The 25,893-nt window shown below is 43.9% G+C and overlaps 2 protein-coding genes and 1 long non-coding RNA gene across 12 annotated transcripts in view; 2 read left to right on the top strand and 1 right to left on the bottom strand.

The window, feature by feature from the left end:
- Positions 1–2,694, top strand: part of Ints8 (integrator complex subunit 8) — a 55,108-nt gene extending 52,414 nt beyond the window's left edge. Inside the window, exon 28 of the mRNA NM_178112.5 lies at positions 2,401–2,694. The gene's annotated coding sequence lies outside the window, so the exon portion shown is untranslated. The remainder of the gene's footprint in view (positions 1–2,400) is intronic.
- Ccne2 (cyclin E2) overlaps positions 1–11,419 on the bottom strand; it is a 14,347-nt gene extending 2,928 nt beyond the window's left edge. The window contains exons 1-10 of one of the 7 annotated variants that reach the window (XM_006537574.4): positions 11,340–11,419; positions 9,135–9,171; positions 8,941–9,037; positions 8,806–8,859; positions 7,775–7,926; positions 6,697–6,832; positions 4,553–4,699; positions 3,028–3,123; positions 2,421–2,555; positions 436–547 (exon numbers count right to left, since the gene is read on the bottom strand). In XM_006537574.4, coding sequence (XP_006537637.1) covers positions 436–547; positions 2,421–2,555; positions 3,028–3,123; positions 4,553–4,699; positions 6,697–6,832; positions 7,775–7,926; positions 8,806–8,859; positions 8,941–9,037; positions 9,135–9,148 — 943 coding nt within the window. In that variant the 5' untranslated portion in view covers positions 9,149–9,171; positions 11,340–11,419. Of the gene's footprint in view, positions 1–435; positions 548–2,420; positions 2,556–3,027; positions 3,124–4,552; positions 4,700–6,696; positions 6,833–7,774; positions 7,927–8,805; positions 8,860–8,940; positions 9,038–9,134; positions 9,172–10,036; positions 10,144–10,307; positions 10,515–11,339 lie in introns of those variants that run through there. The other 6 variants (XM_006537575.4, NM_001037134.2, NM_001282943.1 and 3 more) reach the window with 6 other exon arrangements.
- Positions 10,622–25,893, top strand: A630034I12Rik. Of its 4 annotated transcripts, none has more exons than XR_001784240.1 (3): positions 10,622–10,707; positions 18,610–21,974; positions 23,178–25,890. It is a non-coding gene; the product is annotated as an RIKEN cDNA A630034I12 gene (long non-coding RNA). The 4 variants fall into 4 exon arrangements; XR_001784241.2 differs by lacking the exon at positions 10,622–10,707 and having other exon boundaries at positions 12,744–19,391; positions 21,017–21,974; positions 23,178–25,893; XR_001784242.2 differs by lacking the exon at positions 10,622–10,707 and having other exon boundaries at positions 12,744–21,280; positions 21,843–21,974; positions 23,178–25,893.

Here is a 25,893-nt window from a genome sequence, read left to right as displayed (position 1 = left end):
GCTTTAAACCACTGATCCATTTTTCCAGGCTCACTTCTAAGCTTTTAAACCAGTTTCTATTCATACAAATTAAAATTGTGGTATTTGATTTCCACTTGGCTGGGAATTTATTTTCTTTTATGACTATGGAAATACACTAAGGGTTAAGTACTTTTAGCAAAATAAAAATCAACTAAATTGTTTTATTTTGTGTTTGGTAAGGTATTAAGGTATCTGTAGTTCCATTAAAAGTTGTGAACAGCCGGGTGTGGCGGCGCACGCCTTTAATCCCAGCACTCGGGAGGCAGAGGCAGGTGAATTTCTGAGTTTGAGGCCAGCCTGGTCTACAGAGTGAGTTCCAGGACAGCAGGGCTACACAGAGAAATCCTGTCTCAAAAAACCAAAAACCAAAAAAAAAAGTTGTGAACAGGTACAAAGTCAACAAAATAGTCTTACCTGAAGCTTTCTTAACCACTTCAATGGAGGTAAAATGACATAAGGCGGCAGCAGCCAGAATTCTGTATTGAAATTCTAAAGAGTCGATGGCTAGAATGCACAGATCTAAAAGCTAACAAGGAAAAAAAAAAAGGTAATTTAAGAGAAACATAAATGAGTCCCTATTTTATATATAACTATAAAGTAAATAAGCTACCATCCAGACTCAGAATTGCAGGAAAGGGAGTAAGTTCTAGGAGCACAGTGATAATGTTAGAAGGGTGAGCACTTCATCTAGATTGGAAAAAGCTTGTGAGGGCTTTTGAATTAGGTAACGGGCTAGGCCAGAAAATTGGTGAGAGAGAATGTTTGAAACAGAACGTTGCCAAAGGTAATAATTCTCATGAAATAATAAGCAAGGAAAACCTTTGTTCCTTATCCAAGGTGGGCAGTGGAAAGCAAGGAAATCTAGTAGCTTTGTTACATCATACAGGACCTTTACAAGTTGGAGCACTACTACTTAAGCCCACTGTGGGATTTTAAATCAGCAGTTTCATTTTTAAAAGGACGCAGTAAACTAGACAGACTAGGATGCAACATTTTATTTTATTTTATTTTGGTTTTTCGAGACAGGGTTTCTCTGTGTAGCCCTAGCTGTCCTGGAACTCACTCTGTAGACCAGGCTGGCCTCGAACTCAGAAATCCACCTGCCTCTGCCTCTGCCTCTGCCTCCTGAGTGCTGGGATTAAAGTCATGCGCCACCACGCCCGGCTTAGAATGCAACATTCTTAGCAACTAGCTAGGTAAGTGGTGTATTATCTTGGTAATGCAGGAAGAGTAGTAGTTGCACAGCCAGATTTCAGAAGGTTAAGCTGATTTCCTGTCCATTGAATAAAACTTAGTATTTGTACTCACACATCAGGTAAGAAGGTGGTAGAAACTGGAGGAGTTGCAAGTGAAATACTACCACAGATTATTATCTAAGTAATACTTGAGACCAGTATTTTCAAATCTGGATGTTTGGAATCTTAAAGTATTTACAAGTATGTGAGATCTCTTGGGAGCTGAAACTCATGTCAGAACTCAATTCACAAACAAATATCCTCAATTTTATAGAATATTTTTAATGTGCCTGTTTTCTTTGTGACCATCACTGAAGTCAAGTGTGGAATTTTTCACAATCAAAGATTCCAATTTGGGGGCTGGAGAGATGGCTCAGCAGTTAAGAGCACTGACTGCTCTTCCAGAGGACACGAGTTCAATTCCCAGCGACCACATGGTGGCTCACAACCATCTGTAAAGGCATCTGATGCCCTCTTCTGGTGTGTCTGCAAAGAGTGACAGTGTACTCATAAAATAAATCAATCTTTTAAAAAGTTTCTAATTTTGGAACAGTTTCAAAATTTTTTAATAGGGATATTAAAAATTATATACTAGAAGTATTCCACAACTTTGTTGACTTACAGATTTAAAATACAAATTCTAATTTAAGTGACTTAATACTCAACACTAAATGTCAATTTTACATCCTACATAGAATAAGATTTCAGTTGCTTTCACAGAAGTACAGCCTTCAGATGTTACTTATTGTAAAGTTACTCTTTTAGAATATGCTGGCCTAGAAAGTTTAATTTGAATTAAAGAACAGCAGGCCAGGCATTGAGGTATATGCCACCTCTAATCCCAAAATTTGGGAGGCAGAGGCAAGTGGATCTCTGAGGTCAAGGTCAGCCTGGTCTACAGAACAAAGTTTTGGGACAGCCAGGGCTATGCAGCCTAAAGACAACTAGTTGAAAACATATTTTTTCCACATTTTATATCAAAAAGATTTTTATTTTAATCCCAAATCCTAAAGCATAGATTTTCTTTTCTAGAATTATTAAGCAATGTAAATACTTGAAAACCGAATTTTAAGGGTCAAACGTTTTCTTGTTGACGATTTATCTCTGCCATTTTGTTGTGTAGTTCATGACTTATATTTTCCAGTAACAGAGTCAATACAATACCTGAGCTATCTGGATGAACGTCTCCTGAGAATATTGAGGTAGAAGAACCTTAGGAACATCTTTAACAGCATCAACTTGAAGAAAAAGATTCAACCAGGAGATGACTGTTACTGGACAAAGTTCCCATTTTAAAGCCTGTCAATGAAAATTTTAAATCCCCATTAATTATGACATATAATGTGTGTGTGATGTGTGTATATACACATACCACACACATATCATATTATGTACATAGTAGAGTTTAGAGGTTAAATAAATTTCCTTACCAACAATTAACCAATATTAATACTTCAAACTTTTAGAACTATATGCTCAGACTAAAACCTCAATTTCGGTTCTTCTTAAAAATTTGTTCAAAATTATATTTAATTTGGGGGTGGGCACATGATGTGACTACTATGTGGAGGTTAAAAAGACAACTTTTTACATCATGTGAGTCCCCCATGAGTCAAAATGTTGTCATTCCTGCCTGGCAGTAAGTCCCTTTAGCTTGCTGAGTCATTTCATTGGCCCTTAAGTTTGGCTTTTTCTTATATCCAAGTTTCACTCACAATTATATTAAAAAATTATCACTCACAATTATATTAAAAAATGACATTATCATTACCTTTAATATATTGAGTTCCATCTTTAAGATATCTACTTCACTGCAAGCACCATCAGTGACGTAAGCAAACTCTTGGAGTTTAGGAGCGTAGATTTCCTTTAATTAAGAAATTTTTTTTATTAAGCACAACTTAAATGAAAACAAAATTATATATAGCCATATATATATGTAGGCTTCAGTTTTAAGGACAGCTTCACAAAGTGATTAGAAATCAAAACCACATTAAGATTTTTTGGTATGTAATTATCTGCTACTATACTCATTTTCAAGGTTTATTTTTCTGGAGTTGGCCTTGTATTTCAATCTTAATCTGTTATTTCAGTTAAGAAATAGTAACCTTTTTTAGTACAGTTTGGTGGTCAAACTAAAACAAGACACTCAACAAATAGTGTCTTGGGCTGGAGACGTGGCTCATTTAGTTGATTGCTTGTCTAATATGTAGGAAACACTGCATATAAGCCTGTAATCCTATCAGTTGGTAGGTGGAGGCAGGAACATCAAGGTCATCTTCCAGCTGGAGAGTGAGTTTGAAGACAGTTTGAGCCACTTGGGCCACTCAGCACATCTCAAAACAACAAAAATAAGGTCTAGAAACTAAACACATTATCCTAGTACAAAAGTATATTTATCAGAAAATACTGGGCTTATGCTTGCTGTAGTAGAATCTATACTTTCAGAAACAAAAGAAGGCCAGGTGTGGTATCATGTTTTTAATCCCAGCACTCAAGAGGTAGAGGCAGGCAGATCTGTGAATTTGACACCAACCTGGCCTAGGTAGTAAGTTCCAGGTAGCCATGGCTAAATCATGACACTCTGACTCAAAAGTGCTTGCCAAGGAAAGGCAAGCCCTTGGGTTCAATCAAGAAAAAGATTATGTTTTGGCTGATGGCAAGTTTGTCTTAAAAATCTTGAGAATTAGAAATTATCAGAGGGTTAAAAGAAAAACCTGACCCGTGGCTACAAACTATAGACTTGGATATATAAAGATCCAAAACAATAGTACAGGCTGACTCTAAAAACTGATCTGCCATACATTGTAGAATTTGGAGAGAACATAAAACTCAGAAGATACACTTGGAAGAAAAAAAAACATATTTTGGGATATTAATGTGTTCAACCCCTCAAAATGATACAGCTGCAAAGAGCACTGGAAACAGCCAACAGTATATTAAAAAGTAGTAGATGGTAATTACATATTTTTGCAAGTTTAAGGCAATTAAATTTTCTTTTAACATCACACCAACATTAGGAAAATATTAGGCTGGAGAGACCATTATTCTTACTCAGCATAATAGTTCTTGCATTTGACTGATTAGCATCTAAAGACCATTCTTGTGAACTCAGGTGCTATATAATTATGTAACAACACTGACCTATGATAACTTCTTATATCCCCACTATAAAGAATAAGACAATTATTTTCCATAAAGATTTAGTTCAGAAAATGGCAGTATCCTGAGATTAATGTATTTATCTAAAAACTACATTTACAGTAAATATATCTGGATGAAATTTAAGAACTCACCTCAAGTTTGGAAGCAATGAACAATGAGGTAATCCCAATGAGTTGAAGCATATTTTTATTTACATCCTTTTGTGTCAACATAAATCTGTCAAAAAAGTCTTGGGCAAGGTAAAATGTCTCCCTATGAAGAGTGTATACTTCACAAACCTGAAAGAACCAAATATTCAATATTATTTCCTGAATTTATCCAAAATAGAACGTCATATTTACTATACCAAATTACAAGCTACTTTGAGGCTAAGTTTTGTTTTTCAGGATGCTGTTATTAACATAAGGGAGGGAATAACACGTACTGTTAGAGTGAGCTTGTTATCTTTGCTCTCCTAGTTTTACAGTTTTTCCATGTTACTATTTTTCCTATTTTACTGCAAGCTACTTTAGTAACATTGGTGATTAAGATCTTCCCATGTCTTTGGTTTAGTAGGAATTGCCCTCACATTTCACTATTGTTGCTAATAAACAGTGCCAATTTCATATGTAAAGGAAAGTTTAATTTTCATTGTTACTCCATGAAGTGGGTTGCCATTATCTACCTTTTTGAAAATGAGAAGAAGCATTTTAAAGAACTATTCTGTTCCTGTCTTATACTATTTTAAAATCAGGAATGTGATGCTTGGAGAATGACCCAGTAGCAAAGAACTTGTACAGATTCTAGGCAGCTAGCTCACCCTTGTTTATAATCTTAGTGCTAGATCTGATGCCCGTCTTCTGATCTCCTTGGACACCTGCACTCACATTTACACATAAAGTCTTAAAATCAGGAATAGATGTTGTATTTCAAAGAGATAATCTTTAGGATTTTTCAAACAATCTTTTTTTTACATTCTCAGACTGAAAATATTTGTGTTAGCATAAAAAGTAAAAACTTGTAGTTATCATAATTCTTAATTACACTGATGCCATTATCACTAGAAATGGACCTCATGTTCAATTTTGAAATCCCCCCCAAATGAAAATAGACAAACTCAACAATTTTTGTTTCCTTTCCATGCTATCAATGGATCATCTTTAAGGACAATGACCTGATAGAACAACCTCATTTTAGTCTTGGAAACATTTCTGAGCTATACTATATTTTTATCTACTAAAAGGTCCACCCTTTCTTTCTCCCTCAGAATGAATCTACATTCTCCTAATATTAGGGATTAAACCCAGGGCTTCCCCATGTGTTAGGCAAACATTTCACCACTAAGCTGTATACATCCCACCTGCCCCTTATTTTGAGGTAGTATCACTGTAACCTACCCTGATTTGCTTGAAATTTGTAAATCCTCTTTCCTCAATCTAATCTACCATCTCCCATCAGGCTACAGAGCAGATAATCCAGAGTTGGAAGAAAATCAGTATAACATCAAGTAATTTACAATAATACAGATAAGAAAAAAAATTTGTATAGATCTATAGGCATTTCAGAATTACTGGTATTCCTTTAAATTATTGGCATTTATTTCTGTTTTGAGGCAAGGTTTTACTGTGTAACCGATCTGACCTGGAACTGGCTATTAGGCCAGATTGGCCTTAACCTCCCAATCTTCCTGCCTCAGCCTTTGTGGGTTACAGGGATATACTACCATCAATACCCAGGAGTATAGTGTATTTCTAAAAGGAACAGGAGCACATTTTACAATGGAAGCTAAATAGGATGTAAAGGGCTTAAGGGCTTGGGGTAACCAACGTTCATGGCAGAAAAATGATGTCTGGGGGCCTCCAAAGCTGGTCCTTTGTATGCCTATGTTCAAAATCTAGTCAACTCTACATTCTCCTTGAGCACCCCCTCAACTAGAAACAGACCTAACACATAACAGGGATTTCTGATTTTGGTTTGGGTTGTATTGAAGATGTGTTCTTAGGACTTTACTCTTTGCTTTGGTACTGAGTACACACTACTATTGAGCTATGCTCCCAACTCCTGATTTTATTCTTAAAAAAGATAGTTGGTCTGGGATTATATCTAGCATATAAGGTCCTGGTTCAGTCCCCAGCACTACAAGGGAAAAAATATCAAGTCATTATTCTACTTTAGGTGTTACAAACTACACTGTGGGCAACATGCTCTGAAGTCTCATGGAAGGCATATACCAAATACCCATATACATATTCTTCTGTCATAGATGCAAAAGAAATTTCTGTCTTTTAGAACATACCTCTAAAAGCCAGTCTAAAAGTATTGACCTCATCTGTGGTTCCAGGTCAGAATGCAGAACTTGAAAATGTTTGTCATGCACGTATCTGTTTTCCTTTTGTAACATGTTTTGCCAAACCTCCTGTGAACATGCCCAGCTGCATGGGGAAGGGGGTAAGGAGAGGAAACACATAATTTATAGTTGTGACCTATACAAGTTTTGTTTAGAGTAGCATAAACACAAGTTTCAAATATCCAACTCCAACTTGCAATTACTGGATTTCCACCTTGTTGGTAAATCTCAGGAATGCTACATAATCCTTTTTTTTTTTTTTTATAATTTGTAAAAGTTATGGTTTAAAATAACTTTGGTTTTTTGAAACAAGGAGTCCTGGATATCCTGGAACTCTGTTGACCAAGCTGCCCTTGAACTCAGAGATCTGCCTGTTTCTGCCTCCTGAGTGCTAGGCACGTATCATTATCACCCAGTAAGATAAAAATAAATATATGTGTATGTAAAAATAAGTATATGATCACAGTGATAATTAAGTTTCAACATTTGAAAATATAGCAGCATCATTTATAATGATTTTTAAGGTGGAACAAAGTATCAGGCACAGAGATAGTTTGTCTGCCTCCATTAATTTGCTTATTCAAGTCAAATGTCAATTACTATATGAATATTTTCTATAAGCTCTACTTCTTAATCATATCACAACTGATAGTAAACTTGGTAAGGAGTAAGTAGAGTTGTCAATTGAAACTACTGTTCATTTAAAAATGTTCTAATTTTAACTAGGCAAATTTAAGCTACATTTTAAAAAGTAGTTCAGTTCTGCTATGTCTAGAAACATTTACCAAGCAAGTTAAGTAAAACCCAAGTTTGGGTTTTAAGTATATCACTTGCTATCATTTGCAAATATCTCATGTAGAATGATACATGCTTACTTTCAGTAAGTGAAGCACTAAAAGACAAACAAACCCCCCCCCCAAAATCAAGTTTCCATATTTTATATTAAAGTCAAAAGAAAATACCTGGCATTGCTTTAATTCTACCACTTTTAATGTTTAGCATAAAGTTACTAAAAAATTTTCTTTACCTTAAATCTGGCAGAGGTGAGGGATTAATAAAAAGATTTTTAAATCTGTAATTTGTAAATCTAGAGAAGTCACTTGTTCCTATTTCTTTATGGGGTGTTTCAATGATAATGCAAGGGCTGATTCCTCCAGACAGTACAGGTGGCCAACAATTCTGTCATTTCAAAACAGAAAGAGAAAAACTTGTTAGTGCATTAAGAAACCTTGGCTTTTGTTCTACAATTTCAAATGATAGCCAATTTGATGTTCGTATTTTATTTTTGTTTTGTGTTTTGTTTTTTTCGAGACAGGGTTTCTCTGTGTATCCCTGGCTGTCCTGGAACTCACTCTGTAGACCAGGCTGGCCTCTGCCTCCCAAGTGCTGGGATTAAAGGCATGCGCCACCACGCCCAGCCCTGTATTTTATTTTTAAAGCCATATAATTCATATTAGTCTTCTTAAGTTAGATAACGAAGCCTGGTAATACAAGGTAATACAATACTTAATGTACTGAAATAATAACATGCATTTTAATGTAAAGTGAAATAATTTTAAGACTAGTTCTCTGAATCTAGAAATTCTAGCAAGGATACTTTTTTAAAAAATAGCTCTTTTTAACGTGTTTTCTAATACTTGAATGTGAAAACATCAAAAAATTTAGTCAAGTGGAATCACTTAGAGAATCTTTTTGAAAGAATTACCATCTCCAAGTAAACACATAGGAAGGGATCCCAAAGCCGGGTTGCCAAACTGACAGTGATCTCACATCCTTTTTATGCCACTCATTAGCTATTAGGGCCCTCCACTGTAGTCTGAAAATGAACAAAGAGCAGTATATAGGCAGACCTAGTATACCAGCCAGCTCCAAAAGGGAGGGATTTACCAAAGGGAACCAGCTGCTTCTAAGCCATCTACACTGCAGCTGTAGGACTCAGGCTTATATGAACCTCCTTCAAGTTCACCTCTAAAGTATCAGAATCTTCCCACTATAAGGCAATAACACATGATTCCACTCTTATTCTTCCCCAGCCCACCCTGTCCAGTTCTGCATTACCCTAATCTCATACTGATGCTTCTTGGTGATCTCCTCTTTTCTTTTTTTGACATCCTGAAGAATAGAAAAGAACATGTAAACTAAGGTTTCAGCAAGGAATATTTTTCCCTTTCTCCCTCTTTTTCCTTAAATCACCTGTGCTGTTTTTCTCTTCTTGGCCTGAATTATCTGGGTTTCTTGCGGAGAGTCTGGCTGGTTGGGCTGGGCATGTTGCTTAGCTTGTAAACGGCTACTGTGATGAATTGTAGAAAGGAAGCTTAATTAGTACGTCATATATTTCAAAAGCAGCAGCTAATTTTGAAACATGTCTCCAAGACTAACACTGTTACCTGCGTCTTGACATTCTCTTCAAGGACTATGAAACCTCTAAATAGGGGAGAAGAAAAACAAAATCAAGAACATAGTCATCCATAATCTTCAAGTTCCAAATTAAAACTGATTCAGAAGTTACCAACTAACGTTACTAGAAGGTGGCCTAAACCTTTAAAAATAAAACACTGCACTATTTTCTGAAATACACTCGCTATCTCAGTAATTTTACATTCATGCTTTCATTTCCTTAACTGTACACTGGGAACGCGAGTGCGTTCAGGAATTTGCAAAGTCCCCTAGCACCCTTAGATGATCATCTGGGCCATTCATGCACTCCCCAGGACAACCAGGGTGGGAAAGGCACGTCCTGGCCTCGGCCGCCAGGCGCCTGGACGAGCCTCCAAGAGCGGGCTGTGGAGAAGCCGGTTCCGCGCCAATTTGGAGAGCGGCTGTGGCGGGGAAGCAGGGGGTGGAGGGAACCTTCTGGTGTCACGTCCTCCAGGCTCCTTTCCCTCCTTCCCAGCCCCACCCGGCGGGCAGTGTCGCTTGCAGGGGTGACGGGACCCCAATTCCAGAAGAGCAGAAGGAAAGGGGGGGGGGAATTAAAGGAGAAAACCGTGCTTAAGAATCTCTCCGTGAAGTGATCCCACCTTAATCCTCTCGCGCGGGAGACCTTCCCCAAGTGAGGATGGACAGAGAAGCTCCCAGAGAAGCTTTGCCGTGGCCTCTCATTTGGGGACACACTCCATCCCCTGCCTCTGCTTGGCCTCCTGACAAGAATCCTGACAGGGACCAACCTCGGGAACCCCTGAATTCCAGTCTCCTACTTCTTGTCCCACCCCCGCCCCCCATTTTTCCTCTCCCATGGCTCCCGCCAGACGTGGTTCCCTTAGCTCCCGCATGCCCCTGTCCCCAATACCTCCTCACCGCCAGACCCTCCACAGCTCGGCTCAGCTGGCGCCGGCGCCAACTCAATATATAGGCCGGGCCCGGACCGCCCCGCACGCATGCGCCGCAGACTGACACCTCGGCCGGCGCCTTCCCCTCCCCCACCCGCGCCCGCCCAGCTCGCCCGCGCGCGCCGCGCCCTGCCCTCAGTGCGCGCGGACGGGCTGGCGGGCGGGCGGGCGCCGAGTGGCCGTACGGCTGCCCTCCTGGACCGTGCTCCTCCGCCCCTCTCGGCGCTTCACCTGCGCGCGCCGCGGCTGCACGGCTCAGAGGCTCCTCCCCCATGCTGGTTGCCCACCACAGGCTCCCGCACGCCTTCCAGTTCGCGCCGGGCCCCCTCACGGTGGCTCTTAGATCTCGGAGTGTCAGGCTACGGTTCGGCTCCGCGTTTTGGCAGAGGCCTTGGGAGGGCTGGGGTGGGGAACCCCAAGTCTCCTCAGAGGCACGGGGAGCGGGAGCCTAGGGCCCACCCCTCCGGGAGGAGCCGGCCAATGGCAGGAGAGGACGGCAGCACAACGTGGAGCGGCCGCAGAATGTAAACACGCCGGAGCGCGCCGCCCGCCACGTGCGGAGCCGGAGCCATCCGCCGGGCGACGAGCGGGCGGCGGCGCACAGGAAGGTGCCTCAGCGCGGCCGGACGAGGTACGTGGGAGCCTTGTCCCCGCGCGCCGCCGAGCGGCCACTCCGCTCTTGCCTACGGCTCCCTCCCAGAGCCCGCGCGGGAAATATTGGCGCCGCGCGCTGCCTTTCTCCTCAGACGCCTGTTCCGGGCGCTGACCACCTCTCGGGACTCCAGCGGGCGCCCTCCCCGTCCGCACGCACGAGCGCCGAGGCTCTGGGGACCTGGCCGGAGAGCAGGACGGTCCGCACCACGTGCGCGCCCGGGCCGCGCCGCGCCGCGCCGCGCCCCGCCCCGGCCCTGCCCGGCAGCCAGCGCGCCCTGCGGAGCCCGCGCGAACTGCCTGCGCGGGAGCGCCTCCCGCCTGCGAGCGCTGCCGGGACGTGGCGGGCCGCCCCGCGCCGCTCCTAAGCCCCGGGCTCCGACTACCTCTCGGCGCCCTGCGCACCCTCAGGCCGGGCTTGCGGGTGACACGGCACACACAGTCCCGTGGCGCGACGCCGCTTGGGGAACAAAGACCACCCCCAGGCCGCGGAAGCGCAGGAAGGGCTCCCGCAGGCCGGCGGTCCCGCGCTTAGCCATCCTGGTCCGGAGTGAGCCGGTGCGAGGGCGCCAAGGACAGCGGCCGCGCGGCCCGGCCCTTCCCGAGATGCACCTGGAGGCCTCCGGCCGCGGTGGGCCTTTTGTGCCACGCTGTGGTTAAGAGCCCAGGAAGGCCCTCGTCACACTTCCCGGGTCTTCGCATGGTCCTTCACACCGGCTAAAGCTTACTTTCCCAGCTTTACACGTAGACAGGATCAGAGGAGACCCAGTGCCTTGTCTAGGCCTAAGGAGCGTTCACCCAACCCATAATTGCTTATCAAGACTGGGGGGGGGGGGGGGAGTTACCTCCCTTTGCTGGAGCTGTCGTCTTGTACAGCTTGAGATCTAACCCGTTATGGCAAGAAAGCAGAGGTGTGTTATCTGAGTGGAAGTAAAACTGATGGCCTACAGCCCCGCTCCATAGTGACTTCAAGACCAGCCTAGATTATGTGAGACACTGTCCTAAAAGTGCCAACTGGTGGCCTATGTAGGTGAACTTGGCCAGGATACACTGAAAACGAGGGCTGTCGTTTACATGGGATTGGTCTTAAGTATCATAAGTCCAACCGCATAAGTTAGTGTACGTACGTCATTAAAAATGTACTGTGGGCATATCTAAGTATTACGTGAACAGAGTAGCCATAGGAAAAGCAAAATTAGAATGATTGAATCAACGAAAACTAAGATAGCAAGCTGGCAGTGGTGGTGCACACCTTTAAGATCAGAACTCAGATGGCAGAAGCAAGGGACCTCTTAAGTTTGAGGCCAGCCTCTGCTATAGAGTGAGTTCCAGGACAGCCAAGGCTAGGCAGCAAAACCCTGTCTTGAAAAACCAAAAATAAATTAAAAAGTAAAACAAGGTACTTACAAGCCTTTATACATTCAGAATGGGAAGTATGGTATGTTTTCACATGTAGAACCTACAGCTCAGTGGTAGAGCACTTGGCCTATCATGGGTTTGATCCTCAGCACTTGGAAGGCGAGACATGAAATAGGGGACTATTTGTAAAGTAGATAGTGGGAGGCAAATATGATCAAACTTTTATGCAGGCATAAAATGTTAAAATGAAACCTTTCTATATAGCTAATACATACTGATAAACATCAAATTTGAAAATGTACAGAGACTCCATATTGACCAATCATAGAGTTGATTAATAAATACAAGCTATTTTTGCTCTTCCTCCTCAACAGAAGTTAAGAAACAAATTTAGCCGTTTGTGGTGCTGTACACAGGCCTTTAATCCTAGCAGTCAGAAGGCAGAGGTGATGGATCTCTGTAAATGTGAGGTTAGTCTGGTCTACATAGCAAGATCCATGTTAGATATTTCCTTAAAAGCATCATGTTACATATTTACTTGTTCATATAACATATATATTAATGATTTATTTATTTTATATATATGAGTACACTGTCACTATCTTCAGACACATTAGAAGAGGGCATCAGATCCCATTACAGATGGTTGTGAGCCACCATGTGGTTGCTGGAAATTGAACTCAGGACCTCTGGAAGAGCAGCCAGTGCTCTTAACCTTTGAGCCATCTTTCTAACACCAATTGTTCATCTTTTTAAGTTTGCCTTTAGTGACCCCCACCCCCCCAGTCATTCCAGCTTTACATTTACTTGCTTTAAGATATAAAATTCTGACAGGTGTGGTGACTCACACTTTTAATGACAGCACTTGGGAAGCAGAATAGGTGGAACATAGTTGGTTCTAGAAAGCCAGGCTATGTAGAAAGACCCTGTCTCAAAAAAGTATAAAATGTCTTTATGCACTTAGGAAATTTGGCATTTTCAGAAGAGTCTACTGTACATGTCCTAAAATTTGTGGCCAGTAAACTTAACCTCTACAGCATTTTTTGAAGTAGTTATTTTGATTATTTCCATATTCGTTTTCAGGAAGGAAAAAAATAAGTTCCCAAAAGCCAGGGGTTTTATCTGTTGTCTTGGTTACTGACAAGCTGAGGCTGGGTTGTTTGAGTCCAGGCTCCAAGGCTAATCTAGGCAAGATAATAAAATCCTGTTTCTTTAAAATAAAGTTAAACCCAGCTGACATACTTCTTGTCTCTGGGTCTTTGCTGTGCCTTCTCTTTGTAGACCTTTCAGATTCCTTATTTTTGTACACTATAGTTCTGTCCTCTAAATAAGACAATAGTTACCTATTTAAGGACTGAGCCTAGAGCCTCTTGCATAAATGCTGAACTGCTTAGCTGGAATCCTGGCTACTCTTTCAGTTTTTGCTTTTTGAGATTGAGAAGAGGTTGCTTAGACTGGCCTTGACTTTGCAACTCTCCTTCCTCAGCTTGTAACATGGCTGGGGTACTACACACCTGCATTACCAGGGACCAGATTTTTTTTTTAAACTGATAGTTGATTGAAAAATATATTCTAACGAGTAGGCTGTTAGATACAAATATGTTAAGAATGTATGAGACAGCTGGGCATGGTGGTGCATGATTGAGTTTAAGACCATCCTGGACTACAGAGTGAGATCCAGGACAGCCAGGCTACACAGAGAAACGCTATCTCAACAACTAAAGACAACAACCACAAGAGAATATATGAGACAAAAATGATGTGTGAAGTAATCTGTTTTCTGAAAAGCCAAGAAATAACTAGAATAGTAGCAAAGGTAAGAGGCTGGTATCTTAACCTCTTGGAGCTTCTAGCCCAGTCCCTTTTTATATCTTACTTTGACACAAGGTCTCATTAAGTTGCCTAGGCTAGCCTAAAACTCACTCCATAACCCATGCAGATCTTGAATTTGGAACCCTGCCTTACCCTCTAAAGTAGGTAGAACTTCGGGCCTGTGCCACCAGACCTGGCTTCTCTCTGAGGAAAGGTTTATAATCTGTAAACCAGAAATATGGAAGCTGGATAACTTTTGAAATTAAGAGCTTTTCATATGTTCTGAAAGAGCATAAACGAGTGTATGGCATGCCATGTTTCTTGACATCCCAGCAGGGGGCCTGAAGTAATGTACCTACAGCCAAATATAACATTTAATTTAAAAAAAAAATTGTGTGTGTGTGTGTGAGTAAGAGACAAGGGATGTGTATGTACAGAAGCCAGAGGTAGAAATTAGATGTCTTCCTCAATTGCTTTCCACTTTAGGTTTTGAAATAATCTTTGACTGAACCTAGATGTATTAGTTAGGGTTCTCTAGAGTCACAGAACTTATGGGTAGTCTCTATATAGTAAGGGAATTTGTTGATGACTTACAGTCTCAGTCCAACTCCCCAACAATGGTCAGCAGTAGCTGTGAATGGAAGTCCAAGGATCTAGCAGTTTTTCAGTCCCACAAGGCAAGCAGGAGAAGAAGAGAGAGTAAATCTTCCTTCTTCCAATGTCCTTATGTAGGTTCCAGCAGATGGTATGGCCCAGATTTAAGGTGTGTGCCAAGGTCCAGATGATCTTGAACTCAGAGATCTCCCTGTCTTAATCTGGGATTCATAGCCACTGTGCCCCAAGATCTCCGTGCCAAGATCTAGGTCAGAAACTTGTACCTTCCAGATTAGGATCAAAGGTGAGCCTTCCAGGAATAGCCACTACACTAGAGCTTGCCAATTTGACTAAATTGGTTGGCCAGGTAATCCTCCTATCTCCACCATCCAACATTAGGATAGCAGGTGTACAGCACCTACCTTTGTACACCTTTATAGGTGCTGGAGATCTGAGCTCAGTTTCTCATGCTTGCATAGCAAGTGCTTTATAACAAAGCCATTTCTCAAGCCCTTCCTTTTTTTGTTTTCTTTGTTTTTTTTTTTAGTAAGTGGTGTTTTGCCTGCACTGTGCACTACATGTATGAAGTGCCTTCTGAGTCCAGAAGAGGGCATCAGATCCTTTGGAATTGGAGTTTAAGGTGGAGCTACTGTGTGGGTATTAAGTTAGTTAGGTGTGTGGGTGCTGAGATAGATGACCTGAACCTGGGTCCTCTGGAATACTGGCCAGCTCTCTTAGTGGATGAGCCCTCACTTCAGTCCTTGCACCTCTCTATCTTTGATTCATTGTTTAATACTTTAATAGTTACAGAAAAACAAAACAGCAAAGACTTTCAGACTTGGGAGAGCCATTATAGAGAATGTTGTGACAACTGAGTTTTAGGTCAGTTAAGACAGATTGGGGGGAGGGGAAATAAGTTTGTTGCCAAACTTAATGGATGATCTTAGTTTTAAGAGCTTTTCACACTTTGGTATTGCAAATGAAGAACTATGTACCGAGTTTTGTTGTGGTTGTTGTTAAGACAGGGTTCTCTGTGTAGCCTTGTCTGCTCTGGAACCCCTCTGTAGACCAGGCTAGCCTCAAACTCAGAGATTTGCTTGCCTCTGCCTCCCAAGTGCTAGAATTAAAGGCCTGTGCCACCACTGCCTGACTATGAATTTGAGTTTTTATTTTTAATAGTATGTACCTGAGGAAATTATGGGAGCATCTGTGTCACAGCACATATGTGGCCATCAGAGGACAATTTAGGAGTCTGCTCACTTGTTTACTTTGGGATTCAGAGATTGAATTCAGGTGTCTGGCTTTCATGGCAAGCACTTTTATACACACACACACACACACACACACACACACACACACACACAGAGAGAGAGAGAGAGACAGAGAGAGACAGACACTGAGACCCCCAACAACAAAAACAAAAAATAAGAGAAACATTAAATCTACAAGAAATGGGTTGGTCTTAGTTACATTGTTTTGGCAGTACTTTGGACCAAACTCAGGACCTCCTGCCTAGTAGGAAAGAGCACTGACTAAGTTGTACCTCTGGTCCATAGGTCAAATAGTTTAGTTAGAGCATAAAAACTCTTTGCTGTGTCAGGTCCTTCAATAAATGCTATATCATAAGAATTACTGTTTTACCAATCTAGTTCTATGACTAGGTGTACAAGAGCAATTCACATAGTTCTAAGAATCAGAATCCAAACTTCTGATCATACTAACCTACACCACCCCAAGTGCTGGGATTACCTGCATATACCACCATACCCAATTTCATCTAATGTGTCTGGGCTTCGTACATGCTAGGCAAGACCTCCACCAAATTAGTTACATCCCCGCCCCTATTTGTTTCTTAAGTGCACGAATTTTATGGAAGATTCTTTAGGCCAGTAGTCCCTTAGGCACTTGTGTACAACTCTAGGGCTGTACTGACATTTTCTAACACATTTGTCCAATATTTTTAGATCCATAGGGCTTTTTTTTTTTTAAGATTTATTTATTATATGTAAGTACACTGTAGCTCTTCAGACACTCCAGAAGAGGGAGTCAGATCTTGTTACAGATGGTTGTGAGCCACCATGTGGTTGCTGGGATTTGAACTCTGGACCTTCGGAAGAACAGTTGGGTGCTCTTACCCACTGAGCATCTCACCAGCCCTAGATCCATAGGGCTTTCTTTTGAGCTAGATGAGCACACCTATAAATTCTAGCACTTGATAATCAGGGGAAGGAGGAGGGCCACAAGTTTGGGACCCTGAGACCCTGCCTAACTATCCCTTTCCCTAAAACAACAAAAAACAAAAACCTTTCTTTTGAAAGTTATTTCCTAATTTCAAGTCTTTCAGACTTGTTGAATGAAATATTTTGGGGGTTTTGGTTTATTTTTCTTTTGAATGAAATATTGATTGACTCCTTAACACTCAGAAACTTTTTTTCTTTTCAGACAGGGTCCCACATAGTCTAGGCTGGCCTCAAATTTGCTGTGTCAAGGATGACCTTGAGTCCCCGACCCTTCTGCCTCTCTCCAGTTAGCAATTTTCTCAGTTTAACAAAGTATTCAGTGGCTCTCTTCCTGAGTGACGCAGTCTAGACTCCTCAAAGAAAAAGATCCCTCAAATAATGATGCCATATGACCATTTGAATGCTCTTTGAGACTCCTGAGATTTGTACTTGGCTCTTTGTGGCCTTATCCTGAGTCCCTTGGTGTTTCCGGGCAAGCTGGTGCAGGGTGGGGCCTGGAGCTCTATGCTACCATACCAAGTCAGCCTATGTTGTGATTTCAAAGGATTGGTTTATCTCAGAAAAAGGATGGTCATCTCTTTGACTGCTAATCATTTTCACCTGTGTAAACTGCTGAGGGGACTGGATTTAGAATGTGAGATCACTGAATAAAATATTTTGATTTTGAAAGAAAGAAAATTAAATTCAAGGCCCATGATTCATACGGCTCATGACTAGTCAGAAGGTTTACAGACCTAAGGCAGAGAGCATAGCAGAACAGGCCTGGGCATGACCAGACAGGCCAGCACAAAGGCTGTTAAGTCATTCCAGGAACTAACTGGCCATAAACATAAGAGAGGCATGCAAGGACAATCTCCAGACAAGCCCAGTTAAGTAATGGGCCACCTGGTCTGGTCTCCTTCTGATATAGTTTGAGTTTAACCAGATGCTCTGCCCATAAAGATAAGCACCCTCCCTTTAGAGTTGCTGTTGTCTCGACCTGCATGTACTGCTTGCTGATGTTTAAACTGTCCAATTGTGTAACCGCGCCAATTTCCCCTATCCCCCGACTTTTTTTCTATATAAACCCCTAATTTTTGAGCCTCGGGGTCAATTCCTCTGTCTCTTGTGTGAGACACATGTTGGCCTGGAGCTCCGTCATTAAACTACCTCATGTGTTTGCATCAAGATGGTCTGGTTTTTCATGTTTCCTTGAGTGAGCGCCATCCCGAGTCTTGAGTGGGGGTCTCCCCACAGGGGTCTTTCATGTGGGGGCTCGTTCGGGATTTGCGTGACACCCAGGAACCCCGAAGACCCCCTTGGAGGTATGTCTGTGTGAGTCTTACATGTTGTCTGAGTGCAGTGCCACTGGGTTTGTGTCTGGTTTCAGTTTTCTGGCAGCTGCCGCTGTGGGCCATGAGGACCCAGTGGCTGCGGAAGGAGACGTCCTAGGGCTGCAGGCTGCAAACCTGGCCAAGGGTGGAAGGAAGTCAGGAGAGCCTGACTGTTATCTTTCAGAACAAAGGAGACTGAGTACTCCTTCTACTGGGAAATGAGTGGAAGCGGAATCCCACCCCGTCAGAGGTCGCGTTTGGCTGGTTGTTTAAGTCCAGATGCGGGCAAGTGTGTTTGGATGTGCTAGTGTCTTTTGTCCTTGTTTTGTTCTTGTTTTTTCTGATTTTTGTCATGGGACAGACTGTGTCAACCCCTTTGTCTTTAACTGAGGACCATTGGGCGGACATTAGGGCGAGAGGACAAAATTTATCAGTAATAGTTAAGAAGAAAACCTGGTAGACTTTCTGTACCTCAGAATGGCCTGCCTTTGGGGTACGCTGGCCGCCCAAGGGAACTTTTGATTTACCCCCCAACCAGGGCCGTGAGGACTGTTGTTTTTTCAGGAAGGATCGGGATCACACCCAGACCAACAGCCATACATCACAGTGTGGGAGGATTTGGCACAATCCCCACCCCAGTGGGTCCGACCATTCCTCCTACCCCATTGTCCCGGCTCCAGGATCCTGCCTGTCCAAGAGAGTGCTGTGAAGAGAAGCCGAAGCCGAAGCCACAGCCTAAAGAAGATGGCGAGCACAGCACTCCACCGGCACCCACCTCTAAGATCTACCCTGAAATAGAAGAACCCCCTGAGTGGCCTATTCCTCTGCCCTCACCTTATCCTCGAGCTCCCCAACCTGTATCCCAACCCTCTGCTCCTCCATCCCCTCTTCTGGCCCTGGTCCCTGGGACCGGAGGAAGAGGAGGTCCCTCAACAGGGACGAGGAGCTGATGGGGAGCCACCCCTGAAGGACCGGCCGACTCCACTGTAGCACTTCCCCTTAGGGCTGTTGGGCCACCCCCAGCCGATCAGAATGACTTACAACTTTTACATTATTGGCCCTTTTCTTCCTCTGATCTTTATAACTGGAAGATTAATCACCCTCACTTTTCAGAAAACCCTGCAGGGCTTACAGGCTTGATAGAGTTCCTGATGTACTCTCATCAGCCTACTTGGGATGACTGTCAACAGCTTTTACAGACCTTGTTCACCACTGAGAAGAGAAAGAGAATTCTCAAAGCTCAGAAGAATGTCCGGGATGATGCCGACACCCTGTCCAGACCCCGGCCGAGATAGATGAAGGATTCCTCTTGACCCACCCTCAGTGGGATCATAACACGGCATGAGGTAGGGAACAGTTATCTAATTACCGGCGGGCTCTAGTGGCGGGTCTCAGAGGTGCCATACAAAGGCCCACAAATTTGGCTAAGGTAAGAGAGGTTATACAGGGGACGACTGACTCCCCCTCAGTCTTTCTTGAATGACTCATGGAGGCTTACAGAAGGTACATCCCTTTTGACCCTATGTCTGAAGGGCAGCGAGCTTCTGAAATTATGGCTTTTATCAGACAGTCAGCCCCCGACATCAAAAGGAAATTGCAACGGGTTGAGGGATTACAAGATTATACTATAAGGGATGTGGTTAAAGAGGCTGAGAAAGTATATCATAAGAGAGAGACAGAGGATGAGAAACAAGAAAGAGAAAAGAGAGAGAAGAGAGAGGATGAAGACAGGAGAGACAGGAAAAGACTCTTGACTCGAATACTGGCCACAGTAGTAGATAGAGATAAAAGAGACAGGACTAGGCAGTCAGGGGACCTGGGAGATGAGAAACGGCAGGGGCCAAGGAGACCCAGAAGAGATAGACCACCCCTGGAAAAAGATCAATGTGCACACTGCAAAGACAAAGGTCACTGGGCTCTCGAGTGCCCCAAGAAGACACAGGGAGCAAAAGTACTGTCCCTTGAAGATGATGAAGACTAGAGGAGACAGAGCTCAGCTCCCCTCCCCGAGCCTAGGATAACATTAAAAGTGAAGGGGACCCCTATAAGTTTCTTGGTCAATACGGGTGCAGAATATTCAGTACTCAAAACACCTTTGGGTAAGAAAAAAAACAAAAAGATGCTAGTGATTGGGGCCATGGGGTAGAAACCATACCCATGGACCACTTCCCGGACAGTGGACCTAGGAAAGAGCTAATTCACTCATTTTTTTGGTCATTCTGGAGTGCCCTATGCCTTTACTGGGAAGAGACTTATTGACCAAATTAAAGGCACAAATAACATTTGCCCCCTCTGGACCAGAATTGTCCTGGGGGATTGAGACACCTCAGACCTTAGTGTTGTCTTTACAATTAGGAGAAGAGTATCAGATTTATCAAAATGAAATGAAAACCCCTGAGGGACTACAGGACTGGCTTACTCGATTTCCTCAGACATGGGCCAAAACGGGGAATGGGAATGGCCAGATTAGTTCCCCCCCGTGGTAATTGAACTTAAGTCTGGGGCCACTCCCATTGGGGTCTGACAGTACTCCATGGGCAGAGAAGTGCAGGAGGGCATACGCCCCCATATCACCAGACTGCTCCAACAGGGGACCCTAGTCCCATGTAAGTCTCCTTGGAATACCCCCCTACTCCCGGTAAAGAAACTGGGGACGAATGACTATCGCCCTGTACAGGACCTTAGAGAGGTCAATAAAAGAGTTCAAGATATCCACCCAACAGTGCCCAATCCTTACAACCTGCTCAGCACGCTGCCACCCGAACGAACCTGGTATACAATCTTAGATCTTAAAGACGCTTTCTTTTGCCTGAAACTACACCCCAACAGCCAGCCCTTGTTTGCCTTTGAATGGCAAGACCTAGAGAACAGAAGATCCGGGCAGCTCACATGGATGAGACTGCCTCAGGGATTTAAGAATTCACCCACCTTGTTTGATGAAGCTCTACATCGAGATCTTGCCTCCTTTCAGGCCAACAATCCCCAGGTGACTTTCTTACAATATGTAGATGACCTTTTGGTGGCCACAGAAACACGTGAAGAGTGTGAACTCAGGACTCAGAAAATTCTGGCCGAGTTAGGTGAGTTGGGGTACCGGGCTTCGGCTAAGAAGGCACAGTTATGCCGGACTGAGGTGACCTACCTGGGATATACCCTGAAGAATGGGCAACGATGGCTCACAGAAGCTAGGAAGTGGACAGTGACACAGATCTTGACCCCAACCACCCCTCACCAGGTAAGAGAATTCCTGGGGACTACGGGATTCTGTAGACTCTGGATCCCAGGGTTCACTACTTTAGCAGCCCCATTATACCCCTTAACAAAAGAAAAACGAAAGTTCATTTGGGCTAAGGAATATCAATTGGCTTTTGAAACTCTCAAAAAGGCACTGCTACAGGCCCCTGCCCTAGCACTGCCTGATTTAAACAAGCCTTTCACCCTATACATCGATGAGAGAAATGGAGTAGCCTGAGGTGGGGTCCTCACTCAAACCCTAGGACCCTGGAAGTGCCTAGTAGCCTATCTGTCAAAGAAGCTGGACCCTGTGGCCAGCGGATGACCCTCCTGCCTCTGGGCAATAGCAGCTACGGCTGTACTGGTGAAAGATGCTGATAAACTAACTATGGGCCAGAATGTGACTATGGTGGCCCCGCACTCCCTTGAGAGCATCATTCAGCAGCCACCAGACCGCTGGATGACTAATGCTGAGATGACCCACTACCAGAGCTTGTTATTGACTGATCAAGTGACTTTCGCTCCACTTGCCACTCTTAATCCTGCCACCCTACTGCCTGAAGCTGACGAGACCCCCGTACATCAGTGTGAGGAGATACTGGCGGAGGAAACTGGGACTCAGCCAGACCTAGCCAATCGACCTTGGCCTGAAACGGTAGCCTGGCTCACCAATGGAAGCAGTTTCATGGTAGAGGGTAAGTGCAGAGCTGGGGCAGCAGTAGTGGACGGGAAATCTGTTATATGGGCCAGCAGCCTGCCTGAAGGGACATCAGCCCAAAAAGCAGAACTTACTGCCTTAATTCAAGCTTTAAGGCTAGCAAAGGGAAAGGTTATCAATATTTATACCGGCAGCTGGTATGCTTTTGCAACAGCTCATGTTCACGGGGCAATCTACAGACAACATGGACTATTGACCTCTGCTGGGAAGGACATTAAAAATAAAGAAGAGATTCTTAGCTTGTTAGAAGCTGTCCACTTGCCCCGCAAGGTGGCGATCATCCATTGCCCAGGACATCAAAAGGGGGCTGGACTAATAGGAAGAGGAAATCAGATGGCTGACCAGGTGGCCAAGGAGGCAGCACAAGGGCCAATGACTTTAGTAGTCAAAATCACACCCTAGCAGGTTGAGAAGATCCCAGAAAGAAGGATCCTCACAGAAGAGGGGCTAGAATACTTGACTAATATACACTGCCTCACTCACGTGGGACCAAAAGCGATGATAGAACTAGTCAATAGATCCCCTTACCATATCCCTAGACTACAGAAGGTAGTAGAGGACCTAGTGAAGAACTGTAGAGCATGTGCTCTCACTAATGCCCGGTCCAGCAAGCACCATGGCAGAAGACGCTTACGAGGAGATAGGCCTGGGACTTACTGGGAGGTTGACTTTACCCAGGTCAAGCCAGCCCAATATGGAAATAAGTACCTTCTAGCTTTTGTAGATATCTTTTCAGGGTGGGTTGAAGCATTCCCCACCAAGAGAGAAAGGGCTAATGTGACTAAGAAGATACTCGAAGAAACCCTTCCCCGTTTCAGGGTACCTAAGGTAATTGGGTCAGACAATGGGCCTGCCTTTGTCTCCCAGGTAAGCCAGGGACTGGCCAGACAGCTGGGGATAAATTGGAAGTTACATTGTGCTTACAGACCCCAGAGTTCAGGACAGGTAGAAAGAATGAATAGGACTCTAAAAGAGACCTTGACTAAATTGACCTTGGTGACTGGCGGGAGTGATTGGACAGCCCTTCTCCCTTATGCCCTATTCCGGGTCCGGAACACTCCCGGAGCCTCAGGTCTAACACCTTTCGAACTAATGTTTGGGGTGCCCCTGCCTATTTATGTGACTGTAGAAAATAGAACTTGTCCTGATGTTTCCTCCATTCCCTCATCTTGCCTCCTAGCCCAGCTGAAGGTTCTTGAAGTCATGAGGAAAGAAACCTGGGAGCAGTTGAAAGAAACCTACGCTGCTGGTGACTTACAGGTTCCACATCAGTTTGAAGTGGGAGACACGATCCTGGTGAGGAGGCACCGAGTGGGGAACCTCAAGCCTCGGTGGAAAGGACCCTACCTGGTACTATTGACTACACCCACTGCACTTAAAGTAGAAGGAGTCCCCTCTTGGGTTCATGCCTCACACGTCAAGAGGGCTCCCCCTGAGACTGATCGTGATGAGTGAACTCTGGAAAAGACTAATAACCCTCTTAAGTTGCACTTGCATTACAAGAGCGACTCAGAACAGAGACTTCAACCCTCATACTCCAATTCAACAAACTTGGGAAGTGCTTAATGTGGAGGGGGACATTGTATGGTCGACCACTGCAGTTCAACCCCTGTGGACCTGGTGGCCTGACCTCACACCTGATATTTGTAAGTTAGTAGCAGAGTCACTTACCTGGGACCTCCCTGACCATACCAACCTTCATAAACCACCACCTGATAAACAGTGTGTCCCAAGCGGGATAGGGAGCACGTTTGGATGCTCGGGACAGTTCTACCTAGAGCCAATCTTCGGTCTGCAGAATTTTATGTTTGCCCTGGCCAAAGCCAACCACGAAAGCTTCGGCATCAGTGTAGAGGGGCACCGGACTTTTACTGTGCTGAGATAGTTCTGAATACCTTGAAAGCCGGTGTGCCTGGTTCAACAGCCCTAATGGACCTTGTAAAGATAATTGTTGCAACCCCATACGTATAAAGTTTACTGACCAGGGGAAACGAGAACGACAGAGCTGGCTTAAGGGAAACAATTGAGGTTTGCGATTGGACGCAGTAGGGAAAGACTCTGGATTAGTTTTCAAAATCAAATTGACTGTAGAGAGTATCCATCCCCAGTGCCCATAGAACCTAATAAGGTCCTTCCGGAACAGGGCCTCCCTGCCAAACCCAAACCCCCGGCTCTGATAGTTGAGAACCCCCTCAAGGTTGTAACCCCCCAAGACCCCCCCGACCACAATCCCCTCAGATCCCTTCACAGGACAGAGACTGTTCAACCTGATTAGAGGAGCCTTTTATGCCCTTAACAGCAAGGATCCAGATGCTACTACTGACTGCTGGCTATGCCTATCCTCAGGCCCTCCCTACTATGAAGGGATTGCCTTTAATGGGGATTTTAATAAAACCAGTAGTCATGCCTCCTGCTCGTGGGGAACAGGAAAGAAATTAACCCTGACTGAAGTGTCAGGGAGGAGCCCTGGTCTCTGCATAGGGATACCTCCCCCTTCCCACCAACACTATGTGGTCGGACTCATCCTGTGTCCAAGACAAATACCAACTATTACCTTGTGCCATATCCAGTCAGTTGGTGGTCCTGTAACACAGAGCCACCCCATGCGTATCAACTAGTGTTTTTGACCCCTCTCGTAATTTCTGTGTTACAATTAAGCTCCTACCTCACATGTATTATTATCCTGCTTCCCGCCTAGAAGATGAGTATACCAATAAGAGATTGAAAAGAGAACCAGTCTCCCTTACCCTAGCTATGTTGATGGGGGTCGGTCTTACGGTAGGAGTAGGAATGGGCGTAACAGCCTTGATTGAGGGTAGACAAGGAATCCAATCTTTAAGAGAAGCTATAAATGAAGATTTAAGCATGCTAGAAAAATCTATCGATGCATTAGAGAAATCCTTGACCTCCCTATCGGAAGTAGTATTACAAAACAGAAGAGGTTTAGATTTATTGTTTTTAAAAGAAGGTGGACTATGTGCAACCTTAAAAGAAGAATGCTGCTTCTACACAGACCACACGGGAATATCAGAGATTCTATGCAGAAATTGAGGGAAAGACTGGAAAGGAGAAAGCGAGATCGAGAAGCTCAACAGGGATGGTTCGAGTCGTGGTACTCTTAAATCTCCACAAATAACCACTTTACTTTCCGCTTTAGCCGGACCAATTCTTACTATATGTTTGGGTTTTGATCTTTGGACCCTGCTTAATAAATAAGGGAATTGCTTTTGTTAAGAGTAGAGTGAATGCAGTGCAGCTTATGGTTCTCCAACACCAATATCAACCTATAGTGAAGATAGAAGAAGAATATGATTTCTACCCCCACATGAGGATACAGACCTTTGAAATTCTAAGATTAGAATTATTTAGTAAAAGAAGAAGGGAATGAAAGAAAGAAAATTAAATTCAAGGCCCATGATTCATACGGCTCATGATGACTAGTCAGAAGGTTTACAGACCTAAGGCAGAGAGCATAGCAGAACAGGCCCGGGCATGACCAGACAGGCCAGCACAAAGGCTGTTAAGTCATTCCAGGAACTGACTGGCCATAAACATAAGAGAGGCATGCAAGGACAATCTCCAGACAAGCCCAGTTAAGTAATGGGCCACCTGGTCTGGTCTCCTTCTGATATAGTTTGAGTTTAACCAGATGCTCTGCCCATAAAGATAAGCACCCTCCCTTTAGAGTTGCTGTTATCCCGACCCGCATGTACTGCTTGCTGGTGTTTAAACTGTCCAATTGTGTGTAACCGCGCCAATTTCCCCTATCCCCCGACTTTTTTTCTATATAAACCCCTAATTTTTGAGCCTCGGGGTCAATTCCTCTGTCTCTTGTGTGAGACACATGTCGGCCTGGAGCTCCGTCATTAAACTACCTCATGTGTTTGCATCAAGAC

Source organism: Mus musculus, chromosome 4 (genome assembly GCF_000001635.26).
Source record: "Mus musculus strain C57BL/6J chromosome 4, GRCm38.p6 C57BL/6J".
Taxonomy (NCBI): domain Eukaryota; kingdom Metazoa; phylum Chordata; class Mammalia; order Rodentia; family Muridae; genus Mus; species Mus musculus.
Note: the sequence above shows the minus strand (reverse complement) of the source record. Positions and strands in the feature narration are given on the sequence as shown.